At 45.2% G+C, this 17913-nt stretch overlaps 1 protein-coding gene across 4 annotated transcripts in view; it reads right to left on the reverse strand.

Moving 5' to 3' along the window:
* The window catches only part of nrp1a (neuropilin 1a), a 192953-nt gene that overhangs the window by 134392 nt on the left and 40648 nt on the right, over positions 1-17913 (reverse strand). For all 4 annotated transcript variants that reach the window (XM_068014658.1, XM_068014677.1, XM_068014647.1 and 1 more), the window contains one exon: positions 10843-11024. In XM_068014658.1, coding sequence (XP_067870759.1) covers positions 10843-11024 — 182 coding nt within the window. The remainder of the gene's footprint in view (positions 1-10842; positions 11025-17913) is intronic.

The raw sequence follows: 17913 nt of genomic DNA on the forward strand, positions 1-17913 counted from the left end.
GAGAAGGGGGACTTGGGAGGTGGAAAGGGAAGGAGAGGAAGAGAAAGGAAGACGAATGTGAGAGGGAAGGATGTTGAAGATCAGTGGGGGGTGGTGGGGGGGGGGGGGGAGAACAAGAAACTGCAGCATTACAGGTTATCACTTTAATTGGAAATGGGACAGGACAGGCATGTAGACTCAACTAACACAGAGTAACGGAATATTTGCAGGCGATAGGAAATAGCAATTTTAATAATACAGAAATAAATACATTCTGCATAATTCGTCTTTGGAAGCAATTGTTCCCTTGCCCCTACCAGTAAACAGATGATACAATTTTGCTTCCGTTTAGTAAGTGAATACAATGAGGAAGTGGCTGTTGCTTGTAATTTTGATGAATTACTACCTGCGAACCCATACAGGGTCCATCAACAGTCCTCTATGTGTCAGAGTGACATACTCTGTAAGTACGAGAGGAGCTGGTTTTAGATCCAAATGTTGCAGCACATATTAAATCAACGACAAATGAACAAAAGCAAATACTTAAAAAATCGATTATCCAATGCTTGCCACTGACCAGAGGGTCTGACGTTTAAGTGACCGTGAAGACTAGCTGTGAGATCTGTAACAAATTCAAAATCTGAAGTGCCCCAAATTGCTTAATTATCGATTTACTTATGAATGTTCAAATCTTGAATTAGAATGTGAGTTGTAACCCACAAACACACAACGTCCTGAATTTTACTAGCCCTCCGACATTGGGGGTCGTGGCGGAGGGGGAAAGGGCCGCCACAACCCTCGATACCGGGAAGGCCCCACCGCATTTTACCAGCAGCGGCAAGGCCTTGTTGCAGCTCCCCCCCGCGGTTCGGCACCGGGGCCTTCATTTTAATATGCAAATGCTATTACATTTAGAAGATACTTACCTACCTGGTAGCGACAGCTGTCCCAAGCCGATATTCTGGCCGCTGGATGAAACTCCGTTTGGAGTTCCGTGACAATGGTGGGGCAGGGGGAGGAGTGAAAATTTTGAGGGCGGGAGGGGGGTAGCGGGGAACACCGCTCCGATTGGGTATGGGAACAGTGGGAAGCGGTTGAAGGTCAAAGCTGCTGAAGTTGGGGTGGGGGTGGGGGTGAAAGGTCCTCATTTAAACAATAGGTTTATATTTTATTTATTGATATATCAGTGGTGAAGGGGGAGGTTGGAAATGGGTGCTGAAAGTGTCACTACAATTTTATTTTCCATTTCAGGGCAGCAATACCATCAAAAGTTTAAATCTAGTTGAAAGGCTTGAAACGCTTTAAAAATGGCGGCAGTACCTGCGCGATGGCACCAGACGCCATTACCGGGGATGGAGCGGCCGGGCCCTCTACGCCATAGCCCCCTCCATTTAAATGAGCCTCCGCGCGAAATATCACGGGGGCTCAGCGATGGCGCATCTGTGCAGGAAGACTGCCAACATCAGAGCACGCCACCGTGATTTGCGGCGCACATAAAATTCAGCCCAAAATGTCTCTTTGAGTGTGGATATTTTCCTATTTTGTACTTTCCATTTTATTCTTTTTCGATAGTAGGAGAAGGTAATCAAATGATATGAAAGTATCTGGCAGCCAGTTATCTACATGTGGATGTCAAATTTCTGGTGGCTGATATTTGATCCTTGGTAATGTAATGGTAAGGGTGGGCAAGGGGTGTGGGCATGTTGTTGAATTTTGCAATCATTTTCCAGATTCTGATAGGTTAGTGGGAACTACCATGACTGTGATAGTTACACATCTATACAATCCCTGTAGTCTTGATGGTCAGTTAATGGTTTTATAGCAGAAATCCCTAATATCAAATTGAGTACATCATTTAGGCTGACACTGCACTGCAACACTGAGGGGTTGCTGTATTGTCAGAAGTGCCTTCTTTTAGAAGGGACATTAAACTAAGGCTCCATCTGCCTGTTTAAGTGGAAATAAAGATCCCATGTCACCACTCAAAGAAGAGGAAGCAGTTCTCTGAGTGTCCTGGCCAATGTTCCTCTTTCAAACAACACCACCAATTGCTATTTGTGAGACCTTGCTGCACACAAAATGTCTGCCAAATCTGCCTACACTACATCAATGGCTGCACTTTAAAAATAATTCACTGGCAGTGAAGCACCTTGGGGTGGCCTGAGGACATAAAAGGGTGCTACAAAAATGCAAGTACCTTCTCTTTTTATACCTCCCTGTATTCCTTAGGTTTCAGCAAGGAGAATCAAAGAATGGTTGGAAAATGGGTCTGTTCCTCTCTAATCAATGGACCACAATTCAAAATGGATTGAATTCACAAATACCTGTGTTTGGATCATAAGATAGAATATTGATGAAAACTGAATCCTTATCAATATGGATGGGGACAAATTATGACTCAAAACTTTTACTCGAAGAAGCATTTGTGACCCTGGCATCTTCCCTACTTTTGAGTCAGAAAGGGTTAGCAAACAAACTACAGAGTTCACAATCAGGACAAAGAAAAAGTACAAGAGAAGCTCTATTATACTAGAAAGCCACCTCCCACCCTCACATGTTTGGTTCTGGCATTCCAAGTTCATTTATATGAGGTAGTAAAAATGGCTGGAGTTGGGTCTTTACATCATCATTTTCAATTTACAAGCAGTACAGTACAGGCCTCTTATGGGGCCACCTCCATGGTAACCAAAACAGTGCTTTTATCCAAATGATCACATTAGACAAACCATATCTATACTCAACAAGATTCTCAGAAACTTGTCCTTTAAATGTCCTGGAATTAAAGTCATTAACTTTGACAGCATAGGTTTTATGCAAGGTGTACAATTGTCCTGTTGAAGTCATTAAGGCTGAAACTACCTTACAGCAACAAGAGCAGCAAAATTTTAAAGAGACCATGCCGACTTATACATCTAGTCAGGAAAACCCTCTATGCCAAATGGGACATATTAATTTCATTGGTTGGAAACTTACCTTAGACTTTTAATGGGAAAAAAAACCTACAAGTAACTTTTAAAAAACTAGCAGCCAAGATGGTCACTGCCATTTACATCTGAAATACCAGGAGACTGGACTGGAGACAAAAAGTTTAAGAAGCCCAGCCAGAACAATGGTTTGCTCTAAGTGATTGAATTACCGAGAATGGCTTCATTAGCACAGCCATCAAGGCCATCCCCACCGATTGACTTTGAAAGAGACAACCCCTCCAAGTGTGAATGGACATCCTGGGGCATGTAGAACCTTGAATTTCATTAGAAGATTCCAGAAAAACCTCACTAGAAACAACGGGGATTGAGAAGAACCATGTGAATGCTTGTTCATCTCTGAAGAAACAAGTTTTGTTACACAGACAAGCAGAAAGGCAGGAACCGAGTGGACAGTAGCTGAGAACTTCAAGATACAGCTTCAGCCAAGGACTACTGGATCACCCACTTTACAGACTGTATTTAAGTTCCATTTCTTCTGGACTTTAATCCAACCACCAAATCTATTTTCCCTCCTGTAATCTACTTGTGTATGTGTGAATGTGTGCGTGAATGTGTAGCATATTTTTAAATCGAGTTAGAGTGTTAAGTATAGTAAACTTACCTCTTTCTTGTTTAAACTCAAGAAAACCTGTCCAATTGGTTCTTTCGCAATCACAGTAAAGGAAAAAGGTAAAACACTCACAGAGGTGGTAAGCACAACAACTGTTTAAAAGGAATAAACCCTGTGCGGTCAAATAAGAGGAAGGGGCAAGAGGGGAACTTGAGACCCTAACAATCTGTTTATGAGAAACTCCAACACAAAAGCATGGGGTTAATGATCTGCAAACAGATATCAGACTATTGTTTTTGATGGTTAGAGTTAATTGAATAGTGGGTCAGTTTCTGCCCTCAGCAGAAGACTTGTACTAAAAGCAGTATCTTCATGCTCTATATTTTTTTGTTTCACTCACCTTGAAGTTCAGATGGATTTGAGTAGATGGAAAGGGTTTAGTGCTTAAGAGAGTGCACGTAAAAAGACTGAAAGTCGTTTCACTCGTTCTTGCTGTACATAACACTACAATATGATGCAACTCTGGGTGTTCCCAGGTATCCTAAATATTTCCTACAAATCAGCAGTGTCCTTTCATATAAATGGAATTAATTTGTGCTTAAGCACAGGTTCTTTTAAACAAATACTGTTATCTACTGGATAGTGATTAATTGGAAATTACTGCATGTATATGCTTACCAAGAAATTAAGAGGAAAAGTTTGTTGTGTTGGTACATTCTCTGTATCTTTCAAATGTAGTCTATGCATCATTGAACTAATTCCAAGGCAATATGAGAAGATAGGAAATGGAGAAGGCAATTACTCCTGTAAATCATAATTTCCTTAGTAATTCTGACAGTCATGACAATATGCCTTTTCTGACTTTGGTTTCAGCTTCACTGTTTGTATATGTATACTAAGGGAGGCAAGGGAAGAAATTGCTGGGGCCTTGACAGAAATCTTTGCATCCTCATTGGCTACAGGTGAGGTCCCAGAGGACTGGAGAATAGCAATGTTGTTCCTTTGTTCAAGAAGGGTAGAAAGGATAATCCAGGAAATTATAGGCCGGTGAGCATTACGTCAGTGGTAGAGAAATTATTAGAGAGGATTCTTCGGGACAGGATTTACTCCCATTTGGAAACAAACAAACTTATTAGCGAGAGGCAGCATGGCTTTGTGAAGGGGAGGTCGTGTCTCACTAATTTGATTGAGTTTTTTGAGGAAGTGACAAAGATGATTGATGAAGGAAGGGCAGTGGATGTTATCTATATGGACTTCAGTAAAGCCTTTGACAAGGTCCCTCATGGCAGACTGGTACAAAAGGTGAAGTCACACGGGATCAGAGGGGAGCTGGCAAGATGGATACAGAACTGGCTCTGCCATAGAAGACAGAGGGTAGCAGTGGAAGGGTGCTTTTCTGAATGGAGGGATGTGACTAGTGGTGTTCCGCAGGGATCAGTGCTGGGACCTTTGCTGTTTGTAGTATATATAAATGATTTGGAGGAAAATGTAGCTGGTCTGATTAGTAAGTTTGCGGACGACACAAAGGTTGGTGGAGTTGCGGATAGTGATGAGGACTGTCAAGAGGATACAGCAGGATATAGATCGGTTTGAGACTTGGGCGGAGAAATGGCAGATGGAGTTTAATCTGGACAAATGTGAGGTAATGCATTTTGGAAGATCTAATGCAGGTGGGAAGTATACAGTAAATGGCAGAACCCTTAGGAGTATTGACAGGCAGAGAGATCTGGGCGTACAGGTCCACAGGTCACTGAAAGTGGCAACACAGGTGGATAAGGTAGTCAAGAAGGCATACAGCATGCTTGCCTTCATTGGTCGGGGCATAGAGTATATAAATTGGCAAGTCATGCTGCAGCTGTACAGTACTTTAGTCAGGCCACACTTAGAATATTGTGTGCAATTCTGGTCGCCACACTACCAGAAGGATGTGGAGGCTTTGGAGAGGATACAGAAGAGGTTTACCAGGATGTTGCCTGGTCTGGAGGGCATTAGCTATGAGGAGAGGTTGGATAAACTCGGATTGTTTTCACTGGAACGACGGAGGTGGAGGGGTGACATGATAGAGGTTTACAAAGTTATGAGCGGCATGGACAGAGTGGATAGTCAGAAGCTTTTTCCCAGGACGGAAGAGTCAGTTACGAGGGGACATAGGTTTAAGGTGAGAGGGGCAAAGTTTAGAGGGAATGTGCGAGGCAAGTTCTTTACACAGAGGGTGGTGAGTGCCTGGAACTTGCTGCCGGGGGAGATGGTGGAAGCAGGTACGATAATTACGTTTAAGAGGCATCTTGACAAATACATGAATAGGATGGGAATAGAGGGATACAGTCCCCGGAAGTGCAGAAGGTTTTAGTTCAGGCAGGCATCAAGATCGGCGCAGGCTTGGAGGGCCGAATGTCCTGTTCCTGTGCTGTACTGTTCTTTGTTCTTTAAAGCAAGGTTCATAATGCCACAAGAGGTAATCTATGTTTTATTTAACGGAACGGTAAGCTCTAATGGTAACCACAGATTGACCAATTACAACCTTAAAGATCAATTTATGGTACGAGTTTGTTAAAATTGCATGCACTTTACTAGAATTGCATGATTTGTAAAGAATTATTTTTAACATTATTAGTTATCAGAATGAGCTCCTGTCTATAGGAAATGGCAGCAATTTCTTGAGGCCTGTGCCAAGAAGTGAAGGTTTAGCTGCATGAGTGCCTATAAAAATTCCTTGGGCACTTTTGATCAATCACAGATGTTGTGTGAATGAGGAAAAACTATGGGCTTGAGGTTCTTGCACAGGGCCGACTAACAGCACTCTCATCTCGTTCTTGCTTTAGCATTGAAGCACATTACTCTACTGTCTGAACAAACTGAGGATTGGCCAAAACACAGAAAAGTTAGACTGAAAGCCAAGTCCTTCGCAAATCCATTGTTTTACATTTCAATTTAACATTTGTTGGTGCAAATGGATGCCCGTCAAAACATATTCATTTGGAGTTAGATTTATTGGGCTGAATTTTCGGGTCCCCCCTAAAGTCAGGAGTGGGGGTTGGGGGTCCTGAAAATACTGACACTGGGTGGTATGTCAATTTCAAGGCACTGATCCTGGTGCCGGCAATAATCACCAGGGTGGGGCAGGAATCCCACTCTCCTCCCAATTGAGGCTCAATAAGAACTTTAAACTTTTAAAGGGCTGACAGGTTACCCACGCATTCAGAAACTGACCAGCTGAAGCGAGGAAGGTAAAGTGTGGGGAGCCAGCCATGGCTGCCCTAGGGCATCATCTCGGCACCATAGGAGGGTCAGTGGAGCAGAGGAGAACTGGGCACTTGGTAAGGGGGTGCCCTTGGTGCTGCACAGGTGGCAGGAAGAGTGGGCATTCAGCGCCCGGGTTTTGAACAGGGTCAGCATCCTTCTGGCATTGCTGGGGCAGAAGAGCAGGGGGCAAGGCTGCCATGGACAATTGGGTGGCCGCCTGCCCAGAACGAAGGCTCCAGCTGGCAAGGGGCACCCGACTGTCTGATTTTGGGCCAGTGGTGATGAGGAACAACATTATCTGCAGGAAAGGAAGAACCCCAAGCATCAGGAGGGCATGGGAGAGGAAAGAGTCACTGTGGACTTGAACTTCTTCGCTTAAGGCTCCTTCCAAGTGGCATCTCGCAAACGGCTGCACAACATTGCATCGCACTGGTCACTTTGCCCACTATGGCCACTTTGCCAGAGCTGGAGAGCACTTTCATTTAATGACAGACACGGCCTCACAGGGACAGACAGCATTGGGTTTCACCTCCATTGCTGGATTCCCCCAGGTGTTTGTGGCCATCAAGGCACCCAGCAACCGATCAGCGGGATCCATCAACAGGAAGGGCTTCCACTCCCTCAATGTCCAACTGGTTTGTGACCACAACAAGAGATTCCTCTATGTGTGCACTCACTTTCCTAGCAGCTGCCATGACTCCTTGATCCTTCGCCAGTCCAGGCTGCCTCAGATCTTCACTCCAGCCCCCAAAGTGCGTGGATGGATCCTAGGGGACAAGGACTGTCCCTTGAAGACATGGTTACTGACCCCTCTACGGAAGCCCCAGACAGAGGCACAGATGTGATACAACCAAAGCCACCTGCTCAGTAGGACAATCACTGAGCAGGTCATCAGGCTTCTGAAGATGTGATTTAGTTTCCTGAACTGGTCAGGTGGTGCCCTCCAATAAAGACCTGCTACCCGACCCGAGCCCGACAGGACCCAATGACATGTGTCGGGTTCGGGTCAGGTCGGCTCACTCTTCCGGGTTCGGCTTTCGGGCTCGGGTCATGTCAGGCTGGTTCCGGGTCGGACACACACAGTACTACTTTTTGCTCTGCTGGGAGGAAACGGGAAGTTGAGTAAGTCAGCGTCAAAATTTGAAAAGCCTGCCTGAGCTAGGAGTCTGGAACGTCAAGCAGGGAAACATGCATCCGGACTCCACAGACTCTGAGTCTGCGCAGTGAGCGAGTGAGCGTCTCTATGACGTCATCGCGCTCAGGCTGCAGCTTCCTTCCATTCCATCCGTCTAAAAGTGGTAAGTACAGTTAGTGCACTATGGATGTAAAATGAATGCTGTCAACTGGAGAAAGTGAACATTCCGGTGGTTGGGTCGGGGTCGGGTTCGGGTCGGGTTTTTTTTCCCAGACCCGAGCAGGCCTTTACCCCCCAATACCCTCCTGCAATGGGCTATGTCATTGTGGTGGTCTGCTGCACTTTCCGTAACATGAACCTCCAGAGAGGTGTGGACCTTGAGGACAGTGAGGACAGCTCATCGGATGAGGAGCAAGAGGTTAGAGTGGAGGAAGAATTGGAGGCGAAGGGAGATGATACTGAACAGAGAGTTGCGCCGGTTACACACCGATGTAGCCTGCTCCTGCCAGCCTCCTCCTGCCACCCTCTCCCCCATGGCTTCCAGCATTAGATCCAGTTTGGCATCAATGAAGCAAGGGGCAGCCCTATCCTGGGTGCCGGGGCAGCCCTACCCTGGGTGCCAGGCCGCCTGCTCCCCTGTGACGTCTCGCTTCCCTCTGATGCAGTGGAAGGCTTTGGCACAAATCTCTCTCTCAGTGATGGTTGCTGTGGATGTCTAAATGAGTCCCACACTTCATCTGACCCACCTCCGTTCCCACCTCCATGAGTTCTAAGTGGCAGGAAACCCATCTCCATATCAAATAATGACTCATCCCTGTGAAAATCTTAACTTTTATCAGTTTCCCACTGATGGTTTCTGACCCGAAAACAAACTGAGCTCCTATTTCCCACCTCTGTGGTGAAAATACAGCCCATTTCCACAGAAATTAACACTTTGTTGACAGTTAGGGCTAGATTTTACTATCCGCTGCTGAGAGCGGCGGGGTGGGGGGGCGCAAAATGGCAGCGGTCCTGCCTGTGAGGTTCATGGCCTCACCGTCGCGATTATGCAGCGGGCGTTCATTTAGCGTTCATTATGATGGTGGCTGTTCCCCTCCAATCACGTGGCTGGGCGGCATTGGTGAAGTCGTTAACAGCGTCTCCTGATGTTGGATTACAGAGTTCCACCCTCCCCCCCCCCCACAACAATATCCACTTGCAGAGTTCCACCCTCCCCCCACCCAACAATATCCACTTGCAGAGTTCCACCCTCCCCCCACCCAACAATATCCACTTGCAGAGTTCCACCCTCCCCCCACCCAACAATATCCACTTGCAGAGTTCCACCCTCCCCCCACCCAACAATATCCACTTGCAGAGTTCCACCCTCCCCCCCCACAACAATATCCACTTGCAGAGTTCTGCCCTCCCCCCACCCAACAATATCCACTTGCAGAGTTCCGCCCTCCCCCCACAACAATATCCACTTGCAGAGTTCCACCCTCCGCCCCCCCCAACAATATCCACTTGCAGAGTTCCACCCTCCCCCCCCACAACAATATCCACTTGCAGAGTTCCACCCTCCCCCCCCACAACAATATCCACTTGCAGAGTTCTGCCCTCCCCCCACCCAACAATATCCACTTGCAGAGTTCTGCCCTCCCCCCACCCAACAATATCCACTTGCAGAGTTCTGCCCTCCCCCCACCCAACAATATCCACTTGCAGAGTTCCACCCTCCGCCCCCCCCAACAATATCCACTTGCAGAGTTCCACCCTCCGCCCCCCCCAACAATATCCACTTGCAGAGTTCCACCCTCCCCCCCCACAACAATATCCACTTGCAGAGTTCTACCATCCCCCCACCCCACAACAATATCCACTTGCAGAGTTCCCCCCTCCCCCCACCCAACAATATCCACTTGCAGAGTTCCACCCTCCCCCCACCCAACAATATCCACTTGCAGAGTTCCCCCCTCCCCCCCACAACAATATCCACTTGCAGAGTTCCACCCTCCCCCCACCCAACAATATCCACTTGCAGAGTTCCACCCTCCCCCCACCCAACAATATCCACTTGCAGAGTTCCACCCTCCCCCTCCCCCCAACAATATCCACTTGCAGAGTTCCACCCTCCCCCCACAACAATATCTACTTGCAGAGTTCCACCCACCCCCTACCAACAATATCCACTTGCAGAGTTCCACCCTCCCCCCACCCCACAACAATATCCACTTGCAGAGTTCCCCCCTCCCCCCACCCAACAATATCCACTTGCAGAGTTCCACCCTCCCCCCCACAACAATATCCACTTGCAGAGTTCCACCCTCCCCCCACCCAACAATATCCACTTGCAGAGTTCCACCCTCCCCCTCCCCCCCACAACAATATCCACTTGCAGAGTTCCCTCCTTCCCTCACATCTGCAGATTAAGCTCAGCTGCAATGTCTGTTGTGAAAACAAAATCTATCAGATAACAATGGATAAATTACCTGACCTTTGCAGGCACCTATGACTCTCGCCTCAGTGGCAGCAGCTTTTCAAATACGGGAAAGTGAAGGCACATAAGTGCCGCCCCTCATGCATAAGATTGCGACCGCCTGGTAGGATCGCAGGGTATTTGATGCAAATTCATGCAAAACAGTATGTGTCAGATTTAAATTATGATCCCATCATGTGCGGCGAGGTGCCGCCGTGGAACTTCGCCGCCTCTGAGAAAATCGGAAACCAGCATTACGGCGTCGGGTTCCGTGGCAGATGACTCCACACCAATTCTCCAGCCCCCCTGCCAAAAAACCCGCCTTTTAACAGAGCATAAAATCCAGCCCTGAATGTGCTCTCTATGCAAGATTTTTAACAATATATAGATGGTACCAATTTTGTGGTGACTGAATCATTCAGCCCAACTGAAAAACTCAGATACTTTATAAAACCAATGGGAATAATGCAACAGAGTCAGTGCAACCAACCTGTTTTGAAAACTTCATAGCGGATAGAAAAGCCAGCTCCATGTGTTTCATAATCAGACACAAACTTTACAAACAGCAGTGGTCCTGTGGAGATCTGCGGAGAAGGTGCAATCTTTCCACAAAATTTTCCCAGTGATGCTGCTTTCTCATCTCCACCATCTCGCACCTCCACATAATCGTACCTGAGGGAAAATACCGGGAATTCAATTAGAAGAATTCTGTTATTAACCTATTCAGTAATCTTCATTTCCTTTCCATTTTGTTCGACATGTCTGATACCTGAATTACCGTGGAGCAAAATTACAACTGAAGTTGAAAAGTAACCGCGTTTTCTTTTCCTCCATTACTCCTTACTGCAACCTGCTGAATGCCAAATTCATAAGCCCGTCCTGCTATTTATCATGTGTCAGCTTGGACATTGGGTGTTACAAGCATCACAGCTGAGTTAATTCAATCCTCACCTGGCATTCATATCAGCACACATTCCAGCAGGGGAAAATGCAGCATATGTTGGGGTACTGAGTCATAAAGGCTTGAAAGGTCCTTGGTTCCTTCATCTGTGCTGGGTTAGGCAGTATCAGTAGCATGATATCACTTGACACTAGTCTGGAGCAGGGACCTTGTACCTTTCCCTTGCCCAGGGACACTGAGAACAATTGTAGTCTCTACAATTATACTATGCTGTGGCAGCACAGTGGTGCAGTGGCTAGCATTGCAGCCTCACAGCTCCAGCGACCCAGGTTCAGTTCTGGGTACTGCCTGTGTGGAGTGTGCAAGTTCTCCCTGTGACTGTGTGGGTTTCCTCCCACATGTTAAAGACTTGTGGGTTTATAGGTAAATTGGCTGTTGTAAAAATTGCCCCTAGTGCAGGTAGGTAGTAGGAGAATTGAGGGAAGGTGGGGATGTGAGAAGGAAAAATGGGATTAATGGAAGGTTAGTATAAATGGGTGGTTGATGGTCAGTGCAGACTCATTGTGCTGAAGGGCCTGTTTCAGTGCTGTATCTCTCTATGACTCTATGTTCACCTGGCTGAGATTGGCTATCTCAGTACAGACCAAGGTCCTGCTCTGCATGGTTCAGTATTGCACCAAACATTGTCTGGCAGAGGGAGCCCAAGGTGACAAATTTTTTAATACATTTCTTTGTCATTGAATGAGTCCATCTCAACAGAGAGTGAGGATTTAAAACGTTATATAAAATGACAGATCCCTGATAGTTTGCCACAAGCCTAGAACACAACCTCAGGGCTCAGATAACTGGTGGAGCTCACAAGTTTCTCTCACAATGATCTGCAATCCCTCAACTGGATCACAACCATGTGACATATATTCTGTAAATAATATGCACATGATCAAAACAATTTTGAACAACATGCATTTTACTTTTTGGTTAAACTGTCCCAGGATTGTTTTGTAAGACACTTGTTATTCAAATGTTATAAATAAAATAGGCACTTCCTGTCCTATGATCTTGGACGAGCAGAAGAAAGTCAGAAGCAGCAGCTGGAGATGGAGATAAGTAAAAGTAAACTCAACAGAAGCATGAGATACTAGCTGTCACATGATGCTACTTGATCTCATTTGCTTTGTCACTCTTCAGAACATCGTTGGCGTCAGAAAAAGTCGCCAGCATAGTATTTTTTTAGAGATACAGCACTGAAACAGGCCCTTCGGCCCACCGAGTCTGTGCCGACCATCAACCACCCATTTTATACTAATCCTACACTAATTCCACATTACTACCACATCCCCACCTGTCTCTATATTTCACTACCACCTACCTATACTAGGAGCAATTTATAAAGGCCAATTAACCTATCAACCAGCAAGTCTTTGGCATGTGGGAAGAAACCGGAGCACCCGGAGGAAACCCACGCAGACACCGGGAGAACTTGCAAACTCCACACAGGCAGTACCCAGAATTGAACCCGGGTCGCTGGAGCTGTGAGGCTGCGGTGCTAACCACTGCGCCACTGTGCCGCCCATTGTGCCCTGTAGAGTTGAGCACAAATAAAGATGACCTCAGAAAAATGAGAGGATGTCCTCAAAACTCTGCAAGTGTCTTCTCAATAATCTTGAAGTATGCTAGACCTCACAAATTACTCTCTCACAATCATCTACAATCCCTCAGCTGTATCACAACCTTGCAACATATATTCTGTAAATAATATGCAGAAGATCAAAACAATTTTGAATAACATGTATTTTATTTTTTTGGTTAAACTGTCCCAGGATTGCTTCGCAAGACAATCATTTAATACAAATGCTATAAATGAATAGACACCTCCTGTCATATGATGTTAGACGAGCAGAAGGAGGTCAGCAGAAGTAGCTGGAGATGGAGTTAAGTAAAAGTAAATCCAACAGAAGCCTGAGATACTAACTGTCAGTGGCAAGGGAAACAGACTCATGCTGCAGAACTGTTGCAGTAAAAAGGAAAACTTGCATTTACATAGCACCTTTCACACATTTCACAACCTCAGGATATCCCAAAGCACTTTACAGCCAATGAAGTGCTTTTGAAATGTAACCACTGTGGTAATGTAGAAAATGCAGCAGCCAATTTGTGCACAACAAGGTGCTACAAATATCAATGTGGTAATGACCAGATTATTTGTTTTTGTGATGTTGATTGAGGGATAAACATTGGCCAGGACACTGGGTTTAAGTCCCCTGCTCTTCTTCAGAATAGCACCATGGGATCTTTTACATCCACCTGAAAGGGTAATGGGGCCTTGGTTTAACGTTTCATTCAAAATACAGCACCAGCAACAGTGCAGCACTCCCTCAGTACGGTGCTGCAACATCAGCCTTGAGTTTTGTGCTCATTTCCTGGACTGGGACTTGACCCCAGAGCCTTTACAACTTAGAAGCAAGAGTGCTAACAGCTGGAGTGCTACCAGCAGTGGTGGCATGTGTGATGGAAGTCAAAGATAGCTCAAAATGTCAGCAGCAAAAGCAGATGATAGCCAGCAGCATGTCAAATTTTGGCAGCTGCAAGAGATAGGGAGATACTGGAAGAATGTTTATACAAAACTGCTGCAGTAATAATTCAGACTCTCATCAAAAGCTTTGTCTTTAAATCACTGAAGCTGACATCTCAGCTACTCCTCCCCAAGCTTACATTAGAACCTTGCAGTGTTTTAAACAATTTCTAATCTATTTTTAATTGGAAAAGTGTTGGCAATAGAAATGGCAATTCCATTGTCAACTATACAAGTTAAGTCACACCAGTTTTCTTTAATACATCAACTGGATTTACAACGCACACCTTCACAGTGCATTGGTGTCACTGAGGACCAGAACATGAATACATTTCAAAAGCACTTTATTGGCTGTAAAGCGCTTTGGAATATCCTGAGGTTGTGAAAGGTGCTGTACATCACAAAGTGAGTTGAACAGAGATTTGGCGGAGCATTTTAAACACTCAACTGGCAGATTTGGGTCGGGTGGGCTGCTAAAATGTTAAAGTTCCCAATCTCAACTTCAACCTGTCCACTTCTGGTTTTAGCAGAGGCAGGACAAAGGGGAGGCAACCAACTCGCTTGCAAGAGGTGGGCTGGCAATTTAAATATTAAAATGAGTCCACCATTTTAAATTTAACTCTGGCCAGCTGCGTTTTCTGGGCCTCAGCCTCTAATCTTCCTCACCCCCAACCCTTCCGACCTCCTCCATGAAGCCGCTACAATCTTAGGGTGGCCATTCATGTAGGAGAATCGGCAGCAAGGACTGGGCCTCCTCCTTCTTGATGCCGGGTCCCTCGACCAGGTACTAAGTGCCTTTGAAGGAGGGGACCCCTGCCCCCGGAGCTGGCAAGCAACCCGCACGTGTTTGCTTGGCGTGCTCTCTGTGTGGCGACAGGCCTGCAGGGTTAATACCAGCAGCGGTGGGATGAGGCCCTTAATTCCCATTTAACAGCTCCAATTGGCAGCAGGGTGGAAAGACCTTCCCGCCCCGGACTTAATTTGGGTGGAGGCGGGAAGGTGGCGGCTCCCTCCCACCACCACCCCGCCTGACTATATGCTCACCCCACCTCCAAAGTTGCCATGGGGGAAAGCATAAAATTCCCCCCTTTGTGTCCTCCTCACAACTTGCTTTCCCACCTATCTTTGTATCAGCAGTAAATTTGGCTACAATAGGCTCAGTCCCTTCATCCAAGTCATTAATATCGATTGTAAATGGTTGAGACCGCAGCACTGATGTCTGTGGCACCCCGCTAGTTACAGTTTGTGAACCTGAAAATAACCCATTTATTCCGATTTTCTGGTTCCTAGTTAGCCAATCCTGTATCCATGCTAATATATTTCCCTCAACACTCTTACCTTGTGCAGTCACCTTTTATGTGGCACCCTATCGAATGCCTTTTGGAAATCCAAATATGCTACATCTACTGGTTGCCATTTATTCACCCTGCTTGTTACATCCTCAAGGAACTCTAATAAATTTGTCAAACGTGATTTTACTTTCACAAAACCATGTTGACTCTGCTTGATTGTATTATGATTTTCCTTCTACTACTACTTCCTCAATAATGGATTCCAGCATTTTCCCAACGACAGATGTTAGGCTAACTGGCCTCTCGTTTCTTGCTTTCTGTCTCCCTCCTTTCTGAACAGCAGTATTCCAAACTGCTGGGACCTTTCCAGAGTTTGGGAATTTTGGAAGTTTACAACCAATGCATCCAATATCTCTGCAGCCACTTCTTTTCACAGCTTTGGATGCAGACCATCAGGTCCAAGAGACTTGGCAGCCGTTAGCCCCTTTAGTTTTCTTAGTGATAGTGATTGTCTTAAGTTCCTCCTTTCCTTTTGCCCTTCCCATTATTAACTCCCCAGTCTCATCCTCTAAGGGACCAACATTTACTTTAGCTACTCTCTTCCTTTTTATATACTTGTAGAACCTCTTACTGTTCTTTTTGTACTTCTTGCTAGTTTACTTTTATATGCTAATTTCTTCCTTTTTTTAGTCCTCCTTTGCTGGTTTCTAAAATTTTCCCAATCTTCTGGCCTACCACTAATCTTTGCAGAATTGTATGCCTTTTCTTTCAATTTGAAACCATCCTTAACTTCCTTAGTTAGGATGGTGTATCCTTCTCGTAGTCTTTCTCAATGGTTGAGAGTTAGCAGATATCTCCTTAAATGTCTGCCACTGCTTATCAACCATGTTATCTTTTAACCTATTTTCCCAGTCCACTGTAACCAACTCTGTCTTCATACTTTGTAATTGTCACCCCCCGACACTCCCCAAGCTGTCATTAAATTCAGCTGGACATTAAGAAAACTCGTTCTTCCGGGCTTCCTGACCTCAAACCAGCTCCCCCTTTCCTTCCTGCCTCTGAGTTAATATCCCCTGTCCCTGATCTTTGTCTGCTCAGTTTCTGACCTGTGTCTAGTGGAGGTTGTGGTTATTTCTCCATCCACCAAAAGTGGGGAGGTTGGGGGTTTGGAGGGGGGTTGTGGTGGGGGTGCTAGGAATCAGAAGGGAGAGACCTATCTGATTAATGCATCCTGGTTGCTAACCTCAGGGGCATTGAAGACATTAGCCTGGGAGCAGGCTGCTTGAATGCTTTCTCAGCAGGTGAGGTGTGAAGGACAAATAAGCAGGAAGACTGGAGATGATATATGATGCAAATATAACCCCTGCAATACCTTTGCTGGTATCATTTATACAAACTATTTTAGAAATAACATAATAATAACAGCCATGAAGAAAATGCGCAGCAATATTTACTAAGCAATTAAAAACAACTTTAGTAGTATAACTCAATTCAGAACAATAAAAATTGCTTTAAAAAACACTCTTCCATTACAATGATAGATAACTATCATTCGGAAGTACTACATGAATGTTCATATCCTGCAAAAGCCAAAGGTCATGAACAAAACTATATTATTTTGTTTGACAATGACTCCATGGGGGTCAATTTACTCAGTGCACTGACTATGGTTTGATTAATGAGCTCATTTTTTTGGTGCACTTGCACGAATATACAAGGTTACCCCTCCTGCATTGTTGGAGGTCGCATGCATTACAACCAATGCAAAAGTGAATGGCTGCTCAGGATACATCTGCAATAATGGCACTGAATCACTTGTTAATTATCATAATGGACAAGTAAGTGCATCTGTTCAGTTATGGAGTGCACACATTAGAGTGCTAGTGGAAGGAATCAGGTGCAGGAAGGCCCATTTCACTGACGAGTCACTTCATGTGATTATTGATAGGAGCAGGAAGATGCACAGATGCCTTCTAGACTTCCGGGGGCAGCTCCGTCAACAGACATGGCAGACGATTGCAGGAAAGAAAGTTCTTAGCTAAGCAGTGAAGATGACTGTCAGTTCTCTTACATGGGCTGTATACGGTCTGACTGTCAATTATCTTGCAATGTTCCACATGGTTAAGCAAGAAGTTTGCGAATGTCAGTATGCTTGTCTGAATACTTTTACAAAGCACAATTGCAAACCCAATTTTACCCACAAACATGCTGAAAATGGAGCATGAAAGGACGGCTAATGAGAATATTTCAGAATATTACAATAGGTTACAAAATTACATACACAAAATGACAGCAGGCAAAGATATTTCATGAACATTCTTTACTGTTCTTAAATATTGAATATTCTTAAATCTTAAAATGTTCACTCTGCTTTTCTGGCTGCAGTTAACAAGCTATATGACATTTTATTTTGTTATGCCAGCAATGGGCAACCTTCCTTCTCCATGTAAAATGTCCTCTCAAGCAATACCACTGTTCTTTTATTCGCTGAAGAAGACTTGCAGCAGGCACCAATGGGAAAGAACTGATTGTGGTATGTGGTATCTGAAAGCCCTTACGTAAATACAAACTGATTCAATGCCATATTGCATTAGTCACCTGTTACATGTTCCACACGATATTCAATTCCATTGGCATCAATAGAACTGAATACCAGACGAAGCGTATAATGGCCGGCAAAAGCAATGTTGCCTGTATTGCGTCCCCCACCGAGCCTAATTTCACAACACAGAAGTCCAAAAGAATGAATCTGTTTCTTCTGTAATGATACGATCACTACAGCACTTTGCATCAGTC

Source organism: Heterodontus francisci, chromosome 2, assembly GCF_036365525.1.
Source record: "Heterodontus francisci isolate sHetFra1 chromosome 2, sHetFra1.hap1, whole genome shotgun sequence".
Lineage (NCBI taxonomy): Eukaryota > Metazoa > Chordata > Chondrichthyes > Heterodontiformes > Heterodontidae > Heterodontus > Heterodontus francisci.